We start from the raw sequence: 26,134 nt of genomic DNA, 5'->3' as shown, positions 1-26,134 counted from the left end.
AGCATGAGCTCCAGGCTACAAGGCTGCTAAGGATAGGTTTACCGTTATGTTAGGAGCAAATGCAAGTGGCGACTTGAAACTGAAGCCTGTTATAGTTTATCATGCAGCCAATCCACGAGCGTTAAAAGGGATCACAAGGACTACTCTGGGTGTTTACTTTAGGAACAGCAGAAGAGGGTGGATGACAGGGCAGATCTTCACTGAACTTCTACTACATTTGTTTGAGGATGTGTTTCGAAGCTACTGCAAAAAGAAAAATTTGGATTTTAAGATTTTAATTATTTTGGACAATGCACCAAGTCACCCTCCAACCCTTGCTGAACTGTCACCAAACATCAAAATCCTGTTTTTACCGCCTAATACAACATCTCTTATCCAGCCACTTGACCAAGGAGTAATTGCTGTTTTTAAGCACTATTACACAAGACGGACATTTAAGATCTGATAGCAGAAACAGAGGGCGAAAATGCACCAACAGTTAAAGACTTCTGGAAGCGATTCAACATTAAGAATGCAATTTACATAATTGTGGAGGCCTGGAACGAAGTGACAAAAGAATGCTTACATGGTGCTTGGCGGCCTCTTTTACCAGATTTTATTTGTGATTTTAAAGGCTTTGATCCTGTAAATGAGCTTCCTAAATTAAAAGCACATTGTGTTGCCCTCGCAAAGCACGTTGCCTTTGAGGAACTGGAGGAAGATGATTTAGAAGAGTTACTTCAGTCTCATGAAGAAGAACTTTCAACTGAAGAACTGCAACAACTTGTTGCTGGAGGGCAGGTGGAAGATGAGAAAGACGAAGTTGAATGCCTGAACGCCACTATAAAACCGCTTTCTACTTCAGAGTTATCTTCAGTTTTAAATTCATTTGAGAAAAGTATGCAATGGCTAGAAGATAACGATTATAATGCAGAAAGAAGCAGAAGAGCACTTCATGCAATTCGATCTGCTTTGGAGCCATATAAGCAGCTGCTTGTGAAAGGAGGAAGATTGCGAAACAACAGAAACTAGATGTCTTTTTTATGAAAACACCCAAGAAAGAGACAGAAAATGAGCCGCAGCACTCTAGTTCTGGCCTGCCCACATTTCGTCCAAAGTTCTCATCGGCATCTCCTCCACCTCCCAGTTCCGATAATGATGACAACCTGCCGCCACTTTCCCCATAATTACGCTGCTTCAACCCCTTTCCCTCAAGCTTGTCTTCATTTACTTTTAAGGTAAGAATCTAAATTTAAATGATTAAATCATTAATTTTACATTTTTCAACTGTAACTGTTTTATTACGATTATTTATTGTGTTTGGTAATGTTTTGGTTAAAAATGTGTGTCCAATCTTGGGTGGTCAGCCCCTAACCCTATTTTTTCCATAGGGCCTGTTGTTTATATTACACGATTTTGCATTGCACGAGGTTTTCTAGGAACACAACTTTCGTGTTATACGAGGACTGACTGTACTGAAGAGCAATATCCCAGTTTGTCTGAAACGTAAAATAATGAATCAATGTATACTCCCCACCATGACTTATGGAAGTGAAACTTGGGCACTCATCAAAAGAATGGAAGAGAAGCTGAGAACTACACAGCGAAGAATGGAACAAATTATATTGGGAATCAGACTGTTTTTAGATAAGAAGACAAACACATGGATTAGGCAGCAAACTCAAGTAAAGGACATTCTTATCAAAACTAAAGAACTAAAATGGTCTTGGGCAGGACACATAGCTCAAAGACATGATGACAGATGGACTAAGAAAATAACAGAATGGTACCCAAGAGGAGCTAGAAGAAAACCTGGAAGACAAAGGCGGGGATGGATAGATGAAATTCATGAGTTTTTGGGTAGTAAATGGATGGCCAGTGCTCAAAACATAAGGAACTGGAAAGTTGCTGGAGAGGCCTTCATCCTGCAGTGGATTGAAAATGGCTGATGATGATGATGACTCTTACCGCTATCATATTGGTGTTTTGGCTGCAATATTGTAGTATTATCAGTAGCGTAGAAGAATAGTAGGTGTTAATTGCAATAAATAAGTATTTTGAAGGTTTTAATCACTTTTTGGACATATATCTTTTGAATTTAGCTAAGGATATAACTAATTTAGCACTGAGATTGATACGGTACAGCATAACTTGATAAGGTTATATAGTGCAGGGGTGGGCAACAGCCGGCCCGCGACGATGTTGAATCTGGCCCCCTCGGTAAATGCATAAATATAGAAAATCCATACCTGACTACACTCGCTGTAAACTTTCGGCTTAATTCGGTTCAATTGGGAATCGCGGCCAGTACAACAGTAACCAAGTGATTCTACGCAGTGTCAAAGAATTATTTCCTAATTATTATTGTAGCATCGATCGAACGAAGTTCCTTTGGGTTTGACTTCTTATTGAAAAAAATAATATTGGTGCGAGATATTTTATGTTTTATGCCTTTTCTAATTATTACAATTTTTAATTTAATATAATTTATAGCCCATAAAATGAGCCAATTAAAAAAAAAAAGAAAAATTGATGCCGAATGCAGCATTTTCAATGATAATTGGACATTCAGATATTTTTTTTAAAAATACATTAATAATTTGGTAATTCAAGTAATATAACATTTTTTAGGTTCTGATTTTTTTTATTAAATCGTTCAATCTATTCCGGCCTGCATCGTGATGCGAAAATTTCATTCGGCCCGCTGACGAAAAAAGTTGCCCACTCCTGATATAGTGGAATACATATTACTGCATTAGCTTAGTATAGTGTTGTATAGTCAATTAATCAATTAAATTTATTAACCTTAGTAATTTTCATTGTTAATTAATTAAATCATATTTCAACAGAAATCATGCCCCAGACTAGAGCAGCAAAGCAACATGCACAAAGTAGCGGGAGTGCTGTAGCTCGGGGTAGAACTGAAGGGGACGATTCTCCAATGCATCAAAGCCTAAAGAAATGTGTAACTTGTGAAATGTTTGCAGACCTTTCTAGGCTGGGACATAATGTTGCCAAAGGGGATGTCTTCGTGTGTACTTGATGCAAGCAGTGTGAAGAAGTTCACACTGCTTGCACCAACTGAGCATTGTTATGGGTCTTTATGAGAGGTGAAGGACAGGGTAGATGCCTCGAAGTAATTAAACTGGGGGACCCATCAAGCTCTCAGCTGCCCACATCTATGCCAGAACTTGCACTTGATCTTACACCAGAACTTGCACTTGATCTTACACCAGAACTTGCATTAGGCAACACGGCGGCAACCTTTAGTGCAAAATTCGCTGATCCCACAGGATCTAGTTATTGTCGGTGGCTCTATTGTCAGGGAGATGGGAAATATATTGTGCAAAAAGGATAGGTAGAATAGGACCAGGGTATGTCATCTTTTAAGGCCACAAAGGGTGATATTGTTGTACACGTTGGCATTAATAACACTAAGAGTAGGAGATCTGTGGACTTACTTAACAAGCACAGATCAATGTTGAAATTAAGTTGCGAGTTAGGGCTAAATTTGAAAGTGTCTGCATTTCTGCTCAGACACAATAGGAGGGAGTATATGATGAGAGCCTTGTCAATCAATTTGACCTGGAGAGATTGTGCAAGTTTTATGGGGTAAAATTTTTCTCAGTGTGTTCTGTGCTTTCTAACAGCAGAAACTGCTTCTACGAGGATGAAATACACTTAAATAGAAAGTGTGCAAGAATATTTGTTGATGCTATCAAGGCAGCATTAGGCATGTCAGAAGACTGCTAGTTTGGGGGGTGGGATTCACAAGATTAACAGTAGCTAAAAAGATTAAGAGAAGCCACAGGCAGAGGCAAAAGTGATTCTTGCACTGCTTCTATTAGAATGAGCAGCAGCCTGGAAAGGTGCTGAGAAATTTCAAGGACTGCTGGGAGTCATCATGGGATAAGTAAATAATTGGGCTGTGTTAGAGCAACTAAGAATAGGTGCATGTATCTTGCATGCACACCAATGCTAGAAGCATAGAAAATAAATTTGATGAATTTGCAGTGCTTCAAGACATCAAAGGCATATATTGTTGGGATATCAGAGATATGGTGTCACACAGATATAGACAGTGCAGAATTGGAATTTTGGGAGTACAATGTGTACAGAAAGGATAAGAAGGGAGGAGGGATTATGCTGTTAGTTAAGAAACATAAAATCTAAGGAAGTGCATCCAGTTGACACTGGTGGACAGTGTAATGTTGAGTCAGTTTGGTGTGACATAAGCACTGGGAAAGGGAAAATGAGAGTGGGTGTATTATAGGCCTAATGATTCTGATGAGTACGATGAACAATTGTACAGAGAAATAGAGTTTGCCAGTATACCACAATGTCTTGTAATGGGGGATTTTAATTTTCCAGACATTCACTGGAACCTGTGGGTTGGTCACTCTCACACTAGCAAGACTTTTGTGGATTTATTGGATGATTGTTTTCTACAGCAACATGGCAACCAGAGGAAGCAATACTCTTGATCTGATTATCACCAATGATTATTCATGCATTAAGAATTTGCAGATAAAGGAACCACTAGGTGACAAAGTATACTGATGTGGGATTTACTTACAGATGTAACTACCATCAAGGGTGGTAAAGTGAAAGGTTTTTGCTTTCGTAAAAGGTGACTATAGTGGTCTCACACAGTTTTTAAATTCTAAACAGTGGAATAAATCGATGATGTTAACAACAGAGAATTTCATATCAACTAAAAAATACTGTTCACTATTTAGGCCTAAATGGATGTGAGATGAAATAATGAGGCTTATGGCAGAGAAGAAAAATGCATGTGATGTATAAAAATTATCAGGCAACACAGAGGCCGATGGCAGATATAAGCTAATTTGTAATCAATTCACAAAGGAGGTTAGGGAAGTGAAGGCTGATTATGAGAAATCTTTGGCAAAGGATGCAAAGAAAAACAACAGAGACTTTACTTATGTAAACTCTAAAGGAAAGAGGATAAACACATTGGTCCACTTGATATCGATGGTTACACTGTTGATGATCCTACTGAGATAACTGACAAACAATGATTATTTTGCATCTACATTCAAACATGAACAATTCTGTAAGGAAGCAAAGGAAAGAAGATTCCTAAACTCTAACAGGAAGCTAAATGACTTTGTAATAATGGTGAGAAAAGTGGGGGAGAACTTGTTGAAATTAAACATAAAAAAGGCACCTGTGGTGGATGGAATCTATCCGGTTTTATTGAAGGAGGCAGTGAGGGAAATAAGCCCTTAGCTATAATTATGAGTGAATCCTTAGATTCAGGGGAGGTCCCCATAAACTGGATATGTGCAACTGTATCACCAATTCACAAAGGGGTATGAAATGAATAATTACAGACCTGTTTGTTTAACTCCTGTTCAGGGTAAAATAATGGAGTCACTGGTTAAAGAGGCACTGCAGTTTTAAGAAGCATCTAGACAAGACCTCAGTAATAGTTCAGACACAACGTGGGTTTGTTATGGGGAGGTCTTGTCTGAACAATTTGATTGGATACTATGATGTGGTCACAAAGGAACTGGACGCAAAACATAATTTTGATATCATATACTTGGATTTCAGGAAAGCTTTTGATACTGTTGCACACGGAAGACTGCTTTACAAATTGGAGCAGTACGGCATTAAGGGTAAGTTGCTACAATGGATAAAGAGATGGTTAAGGGGTAATAAATGGACACCGCTCTTCATGGACTAATGTTATTAGTGAAGTCCGCCAGGGTTCGAGCTGGGCTCATTGTTGTTTTGTGTATTTATCAATGATATTGATAATGGTATATCAGGCTTAATATCCAAGTTTCCAGATAATACAAAGATTGGCAGGGTTGTTAATGACAGTATGCTACTGCAACAGGATCTAGAAAAGTTAGGCAGATGGGCTGAGAAGTGGTAGCTGAAGTTTAACATTGAGAAATACAAAGTACTACATATGGGTAGCTTGTCATTAGGTTTTTGGGAGCATTAGCAACTAAGGCCATATTGCTCCGGGGATATGCGGTGGTCATTCCCTCCAGGGATATGCAGTGGGCATGGGCTCGAACCCCGGTCTAATCAAGAAGGGTGTGCTATGCACTGCTGCTCCTGCCCACCTGGCTACGGAGGCACCTTTACCCACCCGGCTAGCCCAGTCGGCATTACTGGTGATTTGAACTGATTTTAATTGCACTGCCGCCACTAGGTGAACCACCTGTCTCCCATGAGCTTTTTGTGAGGGTGATGCCATACAACATGATCAATCATGTGACTCGTCTCTCCTGGAATTTTTTGTAAGAGTTTACCAAAATGAGTGTACTTCTTAGATGAACAGAACACCTGTGAAAGTGGGATAAACCCTAATAAAATAAATCTATCGGACCTGTTTATAACAAAATCGATTGTTTGCCTGCAAAATTTCGTTATAAAGAAATATGACCTTTTGCCCAATGAAAAATAATTCAACATTAATATACAGTAAAAGATGGTAAATAAATCAGAAATAAGTGGGAAGAAATAAATTTCCTAACATTTCAAAACAATTTATTAATACATAACATGTTAAGAGAAGATTTTTTTCATACGTATATGATGCACACAATATTAAGAATTAATTTAAAAAATATTTGGTTATCTTTTGTTGTACACTAGATTTTAGTGTACATCAATCATTAAAAAAAAACATGTCCACATTGTTTTTACATAATTTGTATTTTCAGAAACATTTTATTCACACTGCAGGCCTCGACGAAGTTTCAAAAGCTGCCAACATTTCATGTTTAGAAGGTTTAATACCTTTGTTGTCCTCATTTTCCTTCCCTTATCGTCGATATTGTTACTAGCTCTTTGAACTAGTTCTTAAATTTGAATTTTTCTTTTCTTTTTTTTTTTTTGAAACTATCCAAAATGTCAGAGTCATTTGGATATTCAGGTACTGTGACCATGTAAACAGAGATAAGGAAAATTTACAGAAAGTGTGGATGATGCACTTCAGCGAAACAACAGATGATTATTTGTCAGGGTAAAAGAAAATCACTCTCCTAATTCTCTAATAGGCCACTTACAGTAGGGTCCTGTTAGAGAATTTGGGAATAACTCTTGATCTGCTCACTGTTCACTAGTGCAACCTCAGTATGTGAGACAGGTTGTTAGAAAAGTTTTATGAGTACCACTAAGTTGTAGAATGGTAATCCCTTCAGCTCTCTTAATTTGTGCTTAACAGCAGCATGAATTGCCTAAATTACCTGAAGGCCAGAGGGGAAAACAGTGCGTACCTTTACCTGATCCATTCATTATATGAAAATCTTCTTTGCTCAATGGAAACTATTTTAAATGTAATTAAAAACAATTCACTAAATAAAAAAAGTTTTAAAGGAGTTCATTACACAAAGGTTTGATTGAGTAATTTAAAATTCTAAAAATGGCTATAAAGTTTTATACAGCAAATATCTTAACAACAGACAGCAAAAAATGTGAATTTAGTTAAATAACTATGAGTTTATTTGAACAGTAGGTAAACATGTAAAAAAAATTTACCGAATATTACCAATTTCGAAATGTATTGCATCCAAATGCCACACGTCACTGTTAATAAAGGTGCCCCTATACCGTACAATTGCATGCCATCCCAAAAAAGCACTGATAGCACCTATCGATGTGGTATATTTGTATAATTATAGATAGCAAAAACCTAACAGTAGTACAATAAATAAGAAGCAGTTTTTATTTGTATTTGGGGTAGAGTGAAAGTAGAAATTTTATACAGAACATTAAATGTAAAGTATATTTTATTAAGGGTGGTGCCTATTTTAGGCGGAGCTTGTGGTAAGTGCCTCATTTGTGCACCCCTAGAGCCAGCTCTAACTTTCGGTAATGTAAAGGTTAACTTACTGTTTTCTTTTAAAGCAAGGGACTTTACAGAATAAAACACCTATTATTACTGTCTTCACACACTTGACATTACTTCCAGATGGAATATTGACAAGTACTTTCCATGCACTTTAAGCAGTAAACCTTCTCCACTACCCAGTATAATGGATTACTTTCGGTGCAATAAAGGATTACTACTGTTCAGTGGCGTGGCCAGTGTTGGGTCAACAGGTACACTGTGCCTCTCCTGATAATGAAATCTGGTATTGTGGTGCATTTTTAGAAAAGTAACACCATAATATACATTACACAACTTACTTAAGTATTAATTCAATATTTTTAAAAATATTAACTTTTATATTTATAATTCAATCATTTATGTATAATTTTTGTAGTTCATTTTGTTTCACATGTTTATTTTCGTAATTGTATAGGTATTGCTTTTATTTATTTTTTACAACATATCAGCATTAGCATTAGTAGAGGCATATGATGCAAGCTTATATAGCATCAGCCAAAAAAAAAAAAAAAAAACCTCTCCCATTTCTCCCATCCATTTGCTCCAAATGTTTGTCTAGTTCTTCCTTGAACTTTTAAGTTTTTTCCAACTATCAACCACCCACATCTATTCTACAATTGTCTTTCCTCAATTTGAATTTATGTTCCCTTAGGTGAGTAATCTGAGCAAGAGGAAGAATCCCATCAGCATTGCACTTGCTCAAACCATTCAAGGCCTTATACACCTCAATTAGATCACCTCGCAGGTGCCTAGTCTCCAGACGCTGTAATTTGCAGAACTTAAGCCTTTCTTTGTAAGAGCAACCCTTTGTTCCATTCACCAATCTCTTTGTCCTTCTCTGTTCCAGCAGCTGTATATCCTTCCTGAAATGAGACCTCCAGACATGTATATGTGTGGCCTGACCATTGCCTTAAACAATTTGCTATAAAAATTCCTATATATCATTGACAAGACTCCATGACCTCTCATCTGCACTGCTCAGAGAACTTCATATCTGACTGAACAATTATCCCAAGGTCCTTTTCATTCTCCACTACCCTGAGTGTGGTACCACCCAGTTGGTATGTTATTCTGGGGTTACTGCTACTCACATGCAGTACTTTTCATTTGTCAATGTTAAACTTCAATTTCCACCTCTCAGCTGATATCACATATATGTAAAGAATAAAAAAAACATACTAAATATATTAATAAAATAATCATTTATAAAATAGTTTGTTGTTATTATTTACATGTTTAATATAATGTTTTTGTAATACAGGCACCTCTTATTTACAATTCAGAGATATTCAGGCACCTCTTATTTAAAACCAAAAATAACAGGTAGATTAGCATTAGGCACCTTTTTTGTGAATGTCTGATAAAAAATCCTGGTTATACTGCCACTGTTTGACTTAACGAATGTTTGTGTGAAGTTCCATTGACACCAGTTTTCAAAATTTATAATGCAGCTATCAATAGAAATATTTCCTGGAAATTTTGTTAGAAAAAAAATATACATCCAGAAAACATGCTGTACCATACATCCAGAAAACGTGCTACACTGATATTTTTTTTCCCTAAAAACAATTAAAAAAAACACTTTTTTCTTCTTTTTTTTTTTTTTTAAATCAAATGTGCATTGTAGTGTTATCGTGTTTGCACCACTTTTTCCCTTTTCCAGTGTGACTTCGAACAGATGAATTTCCTTGATTTTGTGTTAATAGATGCAATACACATTGAAGAAAGGAAGTACGATCTTTTTGCTTTTCAAAAACAATTTGTTTGCAGTTCTTTCAGTTATGTTTCTTATGCCAAGAAACAGTTGCGTGCAATTTTTTTTTTTTTTCCCGTATCATGCTCGTGAGTGACTTAGCCAGCGGGAGAGCACACACAGGCGGGAAATTCAAACAAATTCAATGACGCATTCTATAATAAAAGTCAACGTCTGATTGTTTTTCTCAGGAATAATTTGAAAATGCATAGTTGAACATACATTTTTGCTGTTTGCGTGTTAATAGATTTTTCTGAATTTTAAAGTTGGGACATCAAAGAAAACACTTCTGTTTATGTATATTGAGAGTTTCAATTCTGTAGGGAGAATAGAAATTATATAAATAATTAGTTAATTTCACTATGGTAATTTCCACCCCAACAGACTATCAATGCTTGAAAATGGGACAGAACTGAAGCAGGGTGTTTGTCGGAAATAATACTGCTGTAAAATTGCTAGCTGAGATAATCCCTACACAGGCTGCTGTTGCATAGGGAAGGGATGGGGGAAGGGAAGCACAAAGGGTGCCAAAATAAGCATGCCCCAGCTGTATTTTCTGTGTCACCATATACAAGTTTATCGCCCAAATGCTGCTAGCCGTTGTGGATTGAAGTGATGCCGCTCTACAATTTATAGCCATTGTCAGTTAAAAACCAGCTTGTAAAATTCTTGAAAAACAACCAGCTGGTGCAAGCCAACTCCAGCACACCACTGTATAAAGCCCAACTCTTCATGACCCTAATAAAATGGCCAGATAGAAAAAAAACTAAATGGATGATGTAGCATAAGCAAATAGTGATTAAAATTCACCCGATACTGCTTAATTAAATATCCTCGAAGGAGAAGCTCCTTTCTCCTTTGAAAAAAAAAGAGACTTATAAAGGGAATGTAACTAAATGATTAAAAAACTAAACCAAATTTGAACTTAAATGATTTAGTCCATGTTAAATGGGTGTTTAGTCTCTTATATTATGATTACTGTTGCTCTTATATTATTTCTCCCTCATTGGGGAATTCCATTCCATGACGGGTACTGCTACCAAGCACACAGGATGGATGTAATGTCTGGTGTTACTGTTGGTCGAGGAAATCTCTGACTATCCTACAGGTGTTCAGGGATTGCGACTTTCTGGAGTTCCTTGTAGGTGTTCTCTGGGAGACCTACTGCTGCAAGGTGCTATGTAGAGTCTTTGGCACCATACCGGTGGTTGACACGATGATCGGGATGGTCGATACTTCTTGCTAATGCCACATCTCCTTGACCTCATGTCTCAGGTTCGTGTACTTCCTAATTTTTTCCTCATGGGTTTTCTGGACATTGCTAGTGTTAGGCACCACTATCAATCAGGTAGGTAGCCTTTTCCATCTTGTCCACAAGGGTTATGTCCGGTCTGTTGTGCAGGATGTCTTATCCGTTATTATGCCGCGGTCCCAGTACAGCTTGTGGGTTCGAGTCTCTAGTACTTCCTGGGGTTTGCACTTGTAGTATGGTACACTCTCTTTGGTCAACTGGTATTTCCTCACTAGCTTCTGATGTATTATCCTGGCTACTTGGTCATGTCTATTATTATTATTATTATTATTAGCCATATGATGCAAGAAAGCCTGAGGCTTTTGCTGCACCAGCCAAAAAAAATTCACTATGGTAATGTTTACCAGAGTCAGAAGTAGAAGGGAATCACAAAAAAAAAAGAGAAGAATGATTATAACTAGCTCAGGACTCTGGGAGTGCCAAGCACATACTCACCAGATGTGAGCCCTAGAAGAATGAATCAATATTTAACAAAAGAGAAAAGAACTTCTCAAAAGATTTATTAGAGTATCAGATAAATTTAAATAACTATATTGTTAAGGGTAACTGGATCAGTATCTTCAGTGGGAAGGGACGGGAGTGATTTGTAGTCTCTATAGAGTTTGTTGTGGTTTTTTTTTTTTTTTTTGCATTTTTTGGCCTTTATTAGTACTATATTTATAAAATATTATCAATAAAAATATTTGCAAATTGTGATTATTATTCTGGTGTCTGTATCTCTACATGAGAGAATACTTCCACAAATTAAACTTGATTTTAAGTATAGCATTGCTGTCATTATTAAACATAGTTTTACATCAGAAAAATTAAATATTAAACATATAGAACTTGTACTTACTAAATCATGAATCAAGACATTGATATTTATAGTTGCTAGAATCCGAATTGTTGCCATTTTTCTGTTATCAAGGAAAGGCCCAACAGAACACTGAATAACTTGACAAATAGCTGTAGTACAGTTCTAGAAGAACAAACCATCATGGTTAGAGGAAGCAATGGCTGATAAATTTTGATTCAAAAATAAAGGTAACAAGAACAAACTATTACAAAAGAAAAGAACTTCTTTTGTGAAATGTGTTTTACACATTTTACTTAATATCACTGGTTTCCATCCTATGGGTTTTAATCATAGTATTGCACCATTAAAAATTGAAATAATTTTTGAAAATAAATCCATTGAGGTCACCATATAAAAATAGATACTGAAATTTCAATGTGCAAATAAATGTTTATTATGATGTGAACTGAATTATTCATGACCCTAATAAACTACTTGCAGATTTATATAATAACTCTTATACAACCAAATCTTATTTTTATAATAATGAGACATATCTATTTTTTATAGAATGTGCAAATAATAAAAGAAAGGATAATAGACCTTTTGATGGCACTGAATCCCTCATGTTACAAGGGTACCACCATAAACTGCCTCAGTGCTACACTACAAATAAGCATGCTTATTTGTGTTACTTATTTGTCTTATTTGTGTTTATTGGCACATTATCACTCATATATATTAGTAAGCACTAAAATTGCTAAAGTTCCCAGACTGGTGATGTTGTGGTCATGTCTGAAAATAAACTGAAGTGATATGTTGTGGTTCAAACTTCCTACAACAGATGGTGGTACAGAGATTGTCTAAGGTGCAATAACAACTAGTTCCATTAGTAGTGTTAACATTCCATGTCACGATTTTGCAATGGAGCAACAAACAAATATCAAAATTTGCTTTAAAACTAGGAAAATGTGCAACGGAAATGTATGAAAGGTTAAAACTGTTTATGGTGATGAAACGTTAGGTTGTACCAGTTTGTTTGAATGGTATAGGTGGTTCAAAGATGGATATGAGGATGTCAGCAATGACCCAAGAAGTGGCATCCGTCAACCTCTCAAAATGAGGAGAGAGAGAGAGTTGCAAAAGTTCAGGAAACTGTGGTAAGAGGGTGTCAGCTGAATTCCAGAATGATGGCTGATGAATTGAATATAAATAAGGAGACGAATCATTAAATTCTGTATGAAGATTTAGGGAAAAAGAAGGTCCATACCCCACAGTCTCATGGATCAGCAGAGGCAAGGAAGAGTGTCATCATGTGAACACTTCATCCACTTGTCAAGAAAATCCTAATTTCCTTGACTGTATTGTCAGTGGAGATGCATGTCACTTTTTTTGGTAAAACAAATAAAACAAAATAATTTTTTACTTAACTTTTATTTTTATTTTTGTACTGAAGAGTTTATGCTATTCACAGTTCTTTCTGTATGTTTCCTCTATTATTACTTTCTTCTTCTCCTCTTCCTAAAAATCCACCATAATTTGAACTAATATTTAAATATATGCAAAATGAGTTACACATTCATAAATCTCCAAAGAATTTCTAGTACTCTTTCTGAAATTTGAAATTTGGGATAGATATTGTGAGCTTCTTTCCTTTGTGTATCAACCCCAAAGATTATTATTTTAGAGTTGAGTTTCTTCCTCTCAAACAAAAATTCTTCTATATACATAGCTTTGCTATCCATTTCTTAGTAATCCATTACATGCACATTTCAATTAGCATAAACTGAACAGAACAACAAATTGAGGCAAGATAATATTATATTTGCAAGAAACATATTAATTGACTGTACACAAAAACTAATACACCTTTTGCATCATTTTCAAACAATTTCACTTGCATAAAGCCATATAATCAGATTCATTTGGTAGTTATTAACTAAACTTGAAAGTTACTGTACTTGTCAGATATAGCTTCTTTCTGTATGTAGCTGTGAGAAAACTGGATTTGCTACCTGCTGTATTTCTCATACTGTGAGAAACTGCTGTATTCCTCATACCTAACCATGAGTTGCCTTAGCACTGCATTAAATTAAAAAGCATTTCTCATATGGAGAAGAATATTCATTTTTATTTCAAGCATATGCCTCTACTCAGATCTGGATTTTGACTCTGATTGGAGTTTCATTGGTGGGCAGGTAGGCAGTTTAGAGGGTGCAATACTCTGGTGAAGTGCAACAAGTTGCCTTGGTATTGCAGGAGTGCTTTTTATTTACAGTAGTGCAATACAAAAGTAACTCATGGTGAAGGGCCTCCACAATATGAGACTGATGCTAAGTAGCAAACTCAGTTTTCTCATAGCTATAGAGAAGTAGGCTATGCCCAATGCAATGTGCAGTGACTTTATATAGCTTTCATAAGCTTGAGGCTTTTGCCCTGAAGAGTTAATGTCTAGTAAACTTGAAATTAACTGCATATGCTAACATATAATGTAAAACAGTATAAAAAACTTACATATTTACATGGGTAGATGGGATCTATCCAGTTATATTAAAGGAAGCAGCAAAGGAAGTAAGCAAACCCTTAGCCATAACTATGAGAGCTTCTTTGGACTCAGGAGAGTTACCCATAGACTGGAGATGTGCAAATGTGATCCCAATTCACAAAGGAGGATCAAAGGCTGACACAGGTAATTATAGACCTGTGATTTTAACTTCTGTTCCAGGAAAATTAATGGAGGCACTGGTTAAAGAAGCACTGCAGGATCATTTAGACAAGACTTCAGCTATATCTTGGACACAGCATGGTTTTGTTAAGGTCTTGCCTGACCAATTTGATTGGATACTATGATGCAGTCACAAAAGAACTGGATGCAGAGAATAACTTTGATATTATATATTTGGATCTTAGAAAGGCTTTTGATACCGTTGCACATGGATAAGCTCTTTATACTGCTGCACAAATTGGAGCAGTGTGGCATTGGAGGCAAATTGCTGCTATGGATAAAGGGATGGTTGAGGGGGAGAAGACAGAGAGTGGTAAACAATGGACACTGCTCATTGTGGACTAATGTTATTAGTGGAGTCCCTCAGGGTTCAGTGTTAGGCCCATTGTTGTTTTCTGTATTTATAAATGATATTGATGATGGCATATCAAGTTTAATGTCAAAGTTTGCAGACAATACAAAGGTTGGCAGGGTTGTTAAGGATACTACTGATGCTATGCTGCTGTAACAGGATCAGTAGTATCCTATTGTTGCTATGCTGCTGCAACAGGATCTGGAAAGATTGAGCAGATGGGCTGAGAGGTGGCAAATGAAGTTTAACATTGACAAATGTAAAGTACTACAAATGGGGAACAATAACCCCAGAGCAACGTATCAACTCTGCAGTACTACACTGACAGTGGTAGAGAATGAAAGGACCTGGGGGTAATTGTGCAGGCAGATATGAAGTTTTCTGAGCAGTGCAGATGGGCTGCAAGAGTAGCTCATGGAGTATTGTCAATGATATACAGGAATTTTTCTAGCAGGGATAAGGAGATGATTATTCCCTTGTATAAGGCAATGGTCAGGCCACACCTTGAGTACTGTATACAGGTCTGGAGGCTTCATTTCAAGAAGGCTAATGCTAATATAGCTGACAGAAACTCTTTATATACTTTACAGACACACTTTACTTTTTAAACATCATATGATTAATGGTTAAATAGCCACTTTCTCATTAGGTCAGTTTCCTTTTTATTTCTTCATGATTCATTAATTTCTTAATGTGATTGCAGTTTAATTATTCTTTATCTCCAACCAATAACAACAAAAGATGTATACCTTATCTTGAATAGTATCTTCATTTTTAATAGATTCACTCATTACTATGAGTATATGAAACATGTAAGCTGATACCTCTATTCTCTTACAAACCTATATTATACAATATAAATTGCACCTGCTAATCTTCACCTGAAAGTTTTTAAATACAGTAGAGCATCAGTTATCCACAATAATTAATGTCAGACCTCTCCCGGATAGCAAAAGTAGAGGTATACAATGCAAGAAAGCAAGCTTATACAGCATCAGCCAAAAAAAAAAAAAAAACCTTTCCCATTTCCACCCATCCATTCACTCCAAATTTTCCGGATAATCAAACATAAGGTAAAATTAAATAAATTCTGTTATAATGTATTAAGGTAAAAGAAAAACACTTTAAATAGCGTGGAAAAAAAGAATTATTTAGTCAAAAAAATTATAATAATAACTTAAAAATTCACAAATTTTCATATGTATGTATAATCGGATAGGTATTTCTCTGCAAATTTTATGCAGCAAAAAATTTTATTTTTTAAAATAATGTTCGATCGTGTTTTGTTTCGTTTGTTTGGACTTTTTTTTTTTTTTTTTTTTTTTTACTGCTAAATCTCTCAAGTTCCTTAATAATATCAATTTGATTATATTGCATTCTTCCTGGTTTTCTGACCATTTCAGTGCTGTTTCTTTTTGTTGACATTTTACCGGGGAAAATAATAAATTGTGCAGTTTCGGGCCGATATTATTCTTACCAAATCTGGAACTGAACTAAAGATAATATGAAATGAAGAGAACAAAATATGTCATGGAAAATTGGGTTCAGAAGCAAATGACTAAACTCTATCACTCATGATTTCTGAGAAAACCCATTAGTCCTAATCCAACATTTCACCAGATATACGACGTAAAAAAACAGATAGAAATACTATACTCTCATAGCATAATAAACATTTGTCTGAAATACTACCATTAATAAAAAGAAGAAAAATCAGCCTTTCAAATTATTCTGGATAACTGACTTCCAGATAACCGATGTTCTACTGTACTTCCTAATCCTCTAAGACAACAGCCATAACAATGTTTATGCACAATGTAGGTATGCAGAATTAAAATAAAAATGCTCTTATATTCTAAGGAATGTCAATAACAATAAACCTTAATCACATAACTCTAAGCTCATTATTACCAACTTTTCTCTAATTAAATGACTGACAGGATTAAATTTAATACAAGATCACATTTCTTTTGAACAAGCACACAACACAGTATAGCTCCCAAAAAATCCACTTCTCTCTAACTATTCTCGCTTCTCTTTTGCATCCATGCAAGGATGTTCATGTATATATTATCTCACATCAAATGTAGATAATGTACACATTATCTCATATTTACTGGGCTTACTTAAGCAAAAATGTAACCACAAGTGACAGTAGCATAACACGTAGTAACAAAATATAGTTAAAATACTTAAATACAAAATAATTTAAGTGGAAATATAAGATAAAGTGAGTAAATAGGTTAATAACAAACAATGTGAATTGTTTTATATCATATGCACAAAATATGCTTAAGTCCTTGTTATAAAACAGTACTAAAAAAATGATATTAGTATTAGTAGCAGAAAATGATGCAAGAAAGCAAGCTTATAAAGCAACAACAAAAAAAAAAAAAAAAAAAAATCTTCTCACATCAAAACATTACCTATCCATCTCCAACAATAATTTGTCTAGTTCTTCCTTTAATTTATTCAAAGTACTCATTTCCACAACAACGGATGGAAGTTTGTTCCAACAACTAACTGCTCACTGAAGGCAAACTTATACACATCTGTGTTGCAACCATCCTTCCTCAACTTGAATTTAAACCCCCTCACATGTGTAGTCTAAGCAAGGGAAAGAATGTTATTAGCATTGACCTTGCTCAATCTATTCAAAGCCTTAAACATCTCAATCAGCTCACCTCACAGGAGCCCAATCTCCAGATGCTGCAATTTGCTGAAGCCTTTCTTGGTAAGATCACCCTTTTTGTTCCTTTCACCAATGTCATTGCCCTTCTCTGCACTAATTTGAGCAGAGCTACATCCTTCCTAAAATGAGGCCTCCAGACCTGAAGGCAGTACTCAAGATGTGGCCTAACTGTTGCCATATACAATGGGATAATCATCTCCTTATCCCTGCTGCCAAAATTCCTGTATATCAGTAACAAAGTCCATGCGCTATCCTGGTAGCTTGTCTGCACTGCTCAGAGAACTTCATATCTGACTGCACAATTACCGCAGGTCTTTTTTTTTCATTTTTCACTACCCTAAGTGTAGTACCATGCAATTGTATGTTAATCTGGGATTCCAGCTACTCGTACGCAGTACCTTGCATTTGTCAATGTTAAACTTCAACTGCCATTTCTCAGCCCATCTACCTAATTTTTCTAGATCTTGTTGTAGTAGCTTACTCTAATTACTGTTGTTAACCACCGTGCTAACCTTGTATCATCTGCAAACTTAGACATTAAGCCTTACGTACTTTCATTAATATCATTAATAAATACAGAAAACAAGAATGATCCCAGCACTGAACCCTGGAGAACTACTAATAACATCATTCCACAAAGAGCAGTGTCCATTAATATCCACTCTGTCTTCTCCCACTCAACCATCCCTTTATTCATAGCAGTAACTTGCCCTTAATTGCCCCAATTTATATAGCAGTCTTTTATGTGAAACAGTATCAAAAGCTTTCCTGAATTCCATATTTATGATATTAAAATCATGTCTTTTGTTGTGCCTATGATAGGGCAAGAACTGAGCAATTTGTTATGCTATTTCTGCATAACAAATACATCAGGAATGTCCAAAAAAAAAAGCAGGCACAGCATCAGATATCCTAACATGTCATCTACAGTAAGGCCTGTTCTGCATAACAAAGGCCTGCCATCCCCAAAATGATGGAATAAATAAGACCTGCTGTTCCCCAAAATGATGGAATAAATAAGACCTGCTGTTCCCCAAAATCATGGGATAAAAAAGAAGCAGTGATGAAAATAGTGAGGATCCTTGTGTTTCATAATTTGCTGACCCATCCAGTTCAACAAATTTGGACTATCAATCACAACATTATAATGCAGTGCACTTACATAAACAAGACAAGTTGAATGACTTAGTTTATGATTTAAACTTATGTAAAGAGCAAGCAGAATTCTTTGTTCTAGGTTTCAAAAGTGGATGTTACTTGAAGCAAGAACTAAAATTACAATTATATTGAAAACTATCACAAAGTGTTTTCAAAAATATTTCTTTATAGAAGGTAGTGTATGTTTCTGTTATGGTCTTCTGAACAAAACTGGGAATTTAACACAATCCTAATGAACGGCAAATATTTATTGATTCCACAAAATTAAGAGCAAAATTAAAAGCAGTTTTGCTGCACAACAGAAATGTTCCTCTACTTGATGTTACTGGCGTGAAAGAAACATATGAAAATATGCCCAAAATCAGTGTAATAAAGTATCATAACTTTCCTTGGTATGTCTGTGATGATAAGATAATTGGATTACTCACTCATCTACAGGGAGGTTTCAGAAAATACTATTTTCTATATGTGGGATAGTCATGAAACAGAAAGTATTATATTGTGCAGCAGTGAGAAACAGTGATTTTTATCACGGAGAAGTAATATTAAATATGTTCCACTGGTTGAACCAAAAAAGGCTCTTCTAGCTTTGTATATAAAGCTTGGATTAATGAAGAATTTTGTTAACGCTCTGTATCAAGAAGAAAGTGGATTTTGCTACCTAAGGGAAATGTTTCCTAATTTAACAGGTGCAAAACTGAAAGAAGGAATTTTCATTGAGTCTCATACAAAGAAACTCCTCGTGATGATGTACTTGAAACAAATTAAGGGGATACTGAATTAGCAGCTTGGCAATTATTCAAAGCAGTTGTACATGAATTTCTTCAAAGAAGATGAATCTCTGGTATCAACTTTAATGCAATATTATAAGGATGAACTGCTGAAAGTCTTTGAAAATTTATTTTCTTCATTCCCATCTCAGTTTTATTTCCCACTTAAAATCTGGGAGACAAGTCATGAACGAAGGGAATACTTTCATCAGGACATATCCACAATGGAAAAGCAGTAGGATACTGACATAATCAGATTATAACTGGTTTCTTAAGAAAGAAAGAAAGAAATATGGATTATAAGAAAAACTTTGAGTGACAAATATTTTAAGGGAAATAGAATGTATGAAGTACATTATATGTTTGATTAAAGTATTTTAAAATAAATAAGACACATTTTTATGAATAGTATATGTATTATTGTATAATTATTATTATTATTAGCCATACAATGTAAGGAAGCCTGAGACTTATGCTGCACCAGCCAAAAAAATTCCCGAGTTATCCTGAGAGAGAGAGAAGTAGAAAGGAATCACCAAGAAAGAGAAGAATGATGATATTTGTTGTCACAGAAAGAGTAAGTATGTCATTAGCATTTAGTTTGCTCAATGCATTTAAAACATTAAACACTTCAAATTGAGGCTCCTCACAGGTGTGCCTATTTTCCATATGCAGCTGAAGACTTTCATTGTAAGAGTTCCCTTTTGTGTCCTTCATTAAACAAATCTGGTTGCTGGAGTTGCCAAAAATTCTATTCTTTGTTATTTTGATCTTCTTCAACTGGCGGCAATCCTATCAATAGGATGAATAGCCATAACAAGTGGTTTTATTTTTATGCAGTTCCTCAGAAAGCAGTGGACTTGTATGTTGATTATCTGTATGCATATTATGACATTTACTTAGGTATTTCACTGATGAAAGTATATTTCACTAGCCAATTGAGTACCAACAGCTATAACTTCTCAAAATATCCAGCACCAGTTCCCTAAATGCTAATATCTGATAATGTTTTAGTGGGAAGACAAAACAATTTAGCTAAATCAATCCTTGTAAACGTCAGCCCCACCTTTTTCTCACACACACACACACACACACACACACACACACACACACACACACACACACACACACACACACACACAAATTCACCCATCCATACCCTCAACTCATCAACTTCCACAACAACATATTGGAACCTGTTCCAACAATCAACCACCTGATGGCTGAAGACAAACTTTTGTACACCTGCGACCACCCCCGAACCTAAATTTACTTATATCTCCTCGCACGCGTGTGTGTGTGGTCTCAGCAAGTGGAAGAATACCATTAACATTCAGCTTACTCAATCCAGTCAAGGCTCTAAAACACCTCAAATCAGATCTCCCCACAGGTGCCTGGTCTTGAGAGAAGCAATTTGAAGAACTGAAGCCTTTTGTTCCCTTCACCAATCTGATTTCCCTTCTCTGCACCCATTCCAGCAGATTTACATCCTTCCTAAAGTGAGGCCTCTAGACCTGTATACAGGTCTGGAGGCCTCACTTTAGGAACCTCCTTATCCCTGCTAGCAAAGTTTCTGTATATCATTGATGAAACCCCATGGGCTGTCCTGGCAGCGTGTCTGCACTGCTCAGAGAATTTCATGTCTCACTGCACAATTACCCCTAGATCTTTTTCATTCTCCACTACTGTGAGTATAGTACCACACGGTTGATAAGTTACTCTGGGGTTATTGCTACCCATGTGCAGTACCTTGCATTTGTTAAACTTCAATTGCCATTTCTCAGCCCATCAACCCAATTTTCCTAGATTTTGTTGCAGTAGCTCACCCTGATGACTGTCATTAACAACAGTCATCACGGTGAGCCAACCTCTGCAACCTCTGTATCATCTGCAAACTAAGATATTAAGTCTGATATATCTTCATCAATAATATTGATAAATATTGAAAACAACAATGGACCCACCACTAAACCCTGGGGTGGGGGACTAATGACATTAGTCTAAGAAGAGCAGTGCCCATTGATAAGGACTCTGTCTTCTTCCACTTAACGAACTCTTCATCCATAGCATTAACTTGCCCTTAATACCACATTGCTCCAATTTGTATGGCAGTCTTTTATGTGCAACAGTATCAAAAGCCTTCCTGAAATCTAAGTATATGATGTCAAAATTATTTTTTGCATCTAATTCCTTAGTCACTGCACATAGTAACTTATCAGATTGTTTAAACAAGACTGCCCCTTGCAAATTCACACTATTATTTCAGTATAACTGGCCTGTCCAAATGGTCCTGAAATACTTCTTTAACTAATGATTCCATTATTTTCTTTGGAACAGACATTAATCTAATAGGTTCTGTAATAACTCATGTCACCTTTTGATCCCCCTTTCATGAATTGAGAATATATTCAAACTTCTCCAGTCCATAGGACTCTCTTGAATCCAATGATGTTATCATAATTATGGCTAAGGGTTTAATTACCACCTTTGCTTACTCCCTTAATATAATTGGATAAATTTCATCTGCCCCAGGTGCCTATTTTATGTCCATTCTCATCAATTTCTCCTCCACTTTCCTGCATTATAGCCATAGCAGCTTATGTGCCATTAAACCACCATAACCACTTTCCTTTCAGTTATCGCAGTTATTTAGCCCTCATTAAAGTTTGATAAACTTCTGGCATTCCCTTCCCTAAAGAATTCCTCATGTGTGAATGTAGATGCAAAATATCTATTCAATTTGTGTGGAACCAGAGCAGGGTAATCACACATTTAACCCATGAACATCGAGTGGCCCAATTTGATTCAAACTCTTCCTTCTACTGTTAATATAATCATAGAAGTCTTTGCTGTTTTTCTTTGCATTCTTAGCCAGAGAGTTCTCATAATCTGCCTTTGCTTGTATAACCTCCTTTGTGACTTGATTATGGACTAATTTATACAGGGAAATTCTGTATCACAAGATAATTTATATGCATTCCATGCACTTTTCTTCTCTTCCACAGGTCTCATTCATTAACTAAACTTACCACCGTATTTTGAATGGAGTCCAGGAGCCTCAAAGAGGTTTTGATTGCATTAGCAGATGTAGGAGCGATATTCCATGGTAGAGTAGATTTGAGATTCATGCAAAGAGTAGTTGTTTAGAGAAAAAGAAAAAACAGTTTTTTTTTAGTTGCAAAGGAGGCAATATTTGTGATGTGCTTATGCTAACAGGGATTGGAAGTCATATTTATCCCTAATAGAGATATGTTACTTTGCCTAAAGATAAGCTTAGACAAGACAAATAGTCCTGATGAAATTCCAACAAAAATATTAAAGATAATAAAGGTGAAGGTGTTGGTTGGTCTGCTCAAAAAAGTTTATGACACTGGAGAAATTCTTAGAGAATGGTTGAGAAGTCATTCATACGCTTACCGAATTGTGAAAATGCAAATAGTTCTCAATTTAGAACAATTTGATGAGCCATGCATTGAAGATACTTCTACAGATTATACACAACTGAATTTATAAAATATGTGAGGTAACACTTAGTGATTCTCAATTTGGCTTCCAAAAAGGACTGGGTACCAGGAAAGCCCTGTTTACAGTTCAGACTATAATAGAAAGATGTCGAGATGTGAACTAAGAGGTATTTCATCTGCTTCTTGAATTATGAGAAGACTGGAATTGATAGCAAAGACATCAGAATAATAATGAATTTGTATTGGGGAAAATCAGCAAAGGTATGCATACAAGGAGAAGAATCAGAAGAGATAAATTAAAAGAGGAATTCGTCAAGGTTGTATTCTATCACCTATATTGTTCAACATGTATGCTGAAGAAATTCTTAAAGAAGCTTTAGAGGGGATGTACAGAAGGGATAAAGATTAATGGCAATACAATAAATATAATGAGATATGCAGATGATACTATATTTCTGGCCAGCTCGTGAGAAGGATTTACATGTGTTAATGGATAGGGTTAATTAATAGCATAAGAAAATTTTGGTCTGAAGTTAAACATCAAGAAAACAAAACTTATGGTGATCGGTAAGAAAGAAGTGCAAACAAAAATTACAATCAATAATGAAGAAATTGAAAGGGTTAAAATTTATCACTATCTTGTTTGTATGCGGAGAGAGGACTTGAACCATTCTATTGAAGTACACTCAAGAATTGAACAAGCACATGCAGCCTTCCTTAAAAAGAAGAATCTTCTATACCACAGTGATCTTACACTTCCTTTAAGAACAAGAATATTGAGATGTTATTAATGATATTAAGAGTAGGAGACCGGCGGAATTACTTAACAAGTACAGGTCACTGTTGAAAAAAAGCCGTGAATTACGGTTGAATTTGAAAGTGTCTGCAATTCTGCCCAGACACGATAGGAGGGAGTATATGATGAGAGCCCTGTCGATCAATTTGGCCCTGGAAAGATTGTGCAAGGCTCAAGGGGTAGAATTTTTTTCAGTCTGGTCTGTAATTGTTAACAGGAGAGACTGCTTCTACAGGGATGGGATACACTTAAATAGAAAGGGTGCAAGAATGTTTGCTGATGCCATCGCGGTAGTGTTAGGTGGGTCGGAAAACTACTAGATTGGGGGGATACAAGGACTAATAGATTATCACTTTCACCACTGGCAGAGGTCAAAGTGATTCTTGCACTGCTTCTATTGGAATGAGCCGCAGCCTGGAAAATAAAATACAGGATATTTCAGAGACTGCTGGGAATCATTGGGGTACAAATAAACACATGGGTTGTGTTAGGGTAGCTAAGAAAAAGAACAGGTGCATGTATACTTGCGTTTACACCAATGCTAGGAGTTTAGTAAATAAATTTGATGAATTTGAGGTATTGCTCAAAACATCAAAGGCAGATATTGTGGGGATTTCAGAGACGTGGTGTCACACAGATGTAAGGAATGCAGAATTGGAATTTGGGGAGTACAATGTCTACAGAAAGGATAGACAGGATAGGAAGGGAGGAGGGCTTATGCTATTAGTTAAGAAATACATAAAATCCAAGGAAGTGAAGCCAGTCAACACTGCTGGACAGTGCAGTGTCAAGTCAGTTTGGTGTGACATAAGCATTGGGAGATCAAAATTGAGAGTAGGAGTGTGCTATAGGCCTAATGACTCTGATGAGTATAATAAGAAACTGTACAGGGAAATAGAGTGGGCCAGTAAATCAGAGAGTCCTTTAATAATGGAGGATTTTAATTTCCCAGATATTGATTTGAATTTGGGGGCTGGTCACTCACACACTAGCAAGGCTTTTGTGGATTTATTGGATGATTGTTTTCTACATCAGCATATTCGGGAGGCAACTAGAGGGAGTAATACTCTTGATTTGATTATCAGTAGTGATTCTTCATGTATTAAGAATCTGCAGGTAAATGAACCACTAGGTGGCAGTGATCACAGTGTGCTGAAGTGGGATTTACTCAAAGAGGTAACTACCATTAGGGGTAAAGGGAAGGGTTATTGCTTTCGTAAAGACGACTACGATGGACTGAGACAGTATTTAAATTCTATACGGTGGGACCAAATGATGATGTTACCAACAGCAAATTCAAAATGGGAAGCATTCAAAGAACTTATCTTGGACGCTACTAGGCTTTACATACCAACTAAGAAATATTGTTCAAGGTTTAGGCCTAAGTGGATGTCAGATGAACTAATGAGACATATGGCAGAGAAGAAAAATGCATGGGATACATACAAATTAACACGATACAAGTTGATCTGTAACCAAGTTACAAAGGAGGTTAGGCTGGCGAAGGCAGATTACGAGAAATCTTTGGCAAGGGATGCAAAGAAAAACAGCAAAGAGTTCTTTACTTATGTAAACTCTAGAAGGAAGGGGATGAATTAGATTGGTCCACTTGATATCGATGGGTCAACTGTTGATGATCCTGCTCAGGTAGCTAACAAACTAAATGAATATTTTGCATCGACATTCACACATGAGGAGTTATTCAGCGAGGGGAATGCCAGAGGTGTATTCAACTCTGGCAGTAAGCTAGAGAATCTTGTAATAACTGAGAGTAAAGTGGAGGAGAAATTGTTGAAGATAAATACAAGAAAGGCACTTGGGGTGGATGGGATCTATCCAGTTATATTAAAAGAGGCAGCAAAGGAAGTAAGCAAACCCTTAGCCGTAATTATGAGAGCTTCCTTGGACTCAGGAGAAGTACCCATGTACTGGAGATGTGCAAATGTGACCCCAATTCACAACGGAGGATTAAAGGGCGATACAAGTAATTATAGACCTGTTAGTTTAACTTCTGTTCCCGGAAAATTAATGGAGGTACTGGTTAAAGAAGCACTGCAGGATCATCTAGACAAGACTTCAGTTATAGCTCGGACACAGCATGGTTTTGTTAAGGGGAAGTGTTGCCTGACCAATTTGATTGGATATTATGATGCAGTCACAAAAGAACTGGATGCAGGGAATAACTTTGAAATTATATATTTGGATCTTAGAAAGGCTTTTGCTACTGTTGCACATGGAAGACTGCTGCACAAATTGGAGCAGTATGGCATTGGAGGCAAATTGCTGCTATGGATAAAGGGGTGGTTGAGGGGGAGAAGACAGAGAGTGGTAATCAATGGACACTGTTCATCGTGGACTAATGTTATTAGTCTAGTCCCTCAGGGTTCAGTATTGGGTCCATTATTGTTTTTTGTATTTATAAATGATACTGATGACGGTATATCAAGCTTAATGTCCAAGTTTGCAGACGATAACGAAG

General features: G+C 36.2%; 1 protein-coding gene across 1 annotated transcript in view; it reads right to left on the bottom strand.

The window, feature by feature from the left end:
• Positions 1 to 26,134, bottom strand: part of LOC150091190 (integrin alpha-9-like) — a 570,795-nt gene that overhangs the window by 90,085 nt on the left and 454,576 nt on the right. The window contains exon 24 of the mRNA XM_090382714.1: positions 11,759 to 11,881. Coding sequence (XP_090238840.1) covers positions 11,759 to 11,881 — 123 coding nt within the window. The remainder of the gene's footprint in view (positions 1 to 11,758; positions 11,882 to 26,134) is intronic.

The sequence above is a fragment of the Mastigoproctus giganteus genome, chromosome 1, assembly GCF_048544385.1.
Source record: "Mastigoproctus giganteus isolate SK-2022 chromosome 1, ASM4854438v1, whole genome shotgun sequence".
NCBI lineage: Eukaryota > Metazoa > Arthropoda > Arachnida > Uropygi > Thelyphonidae > Mastigoproctus > Mastigoproctus giganteus.
The sequence above is the reverse complement of the archived record's forward strand: the minus strand, read 5'-3'. Positions and strand labels throughout refer to the sequence as shown.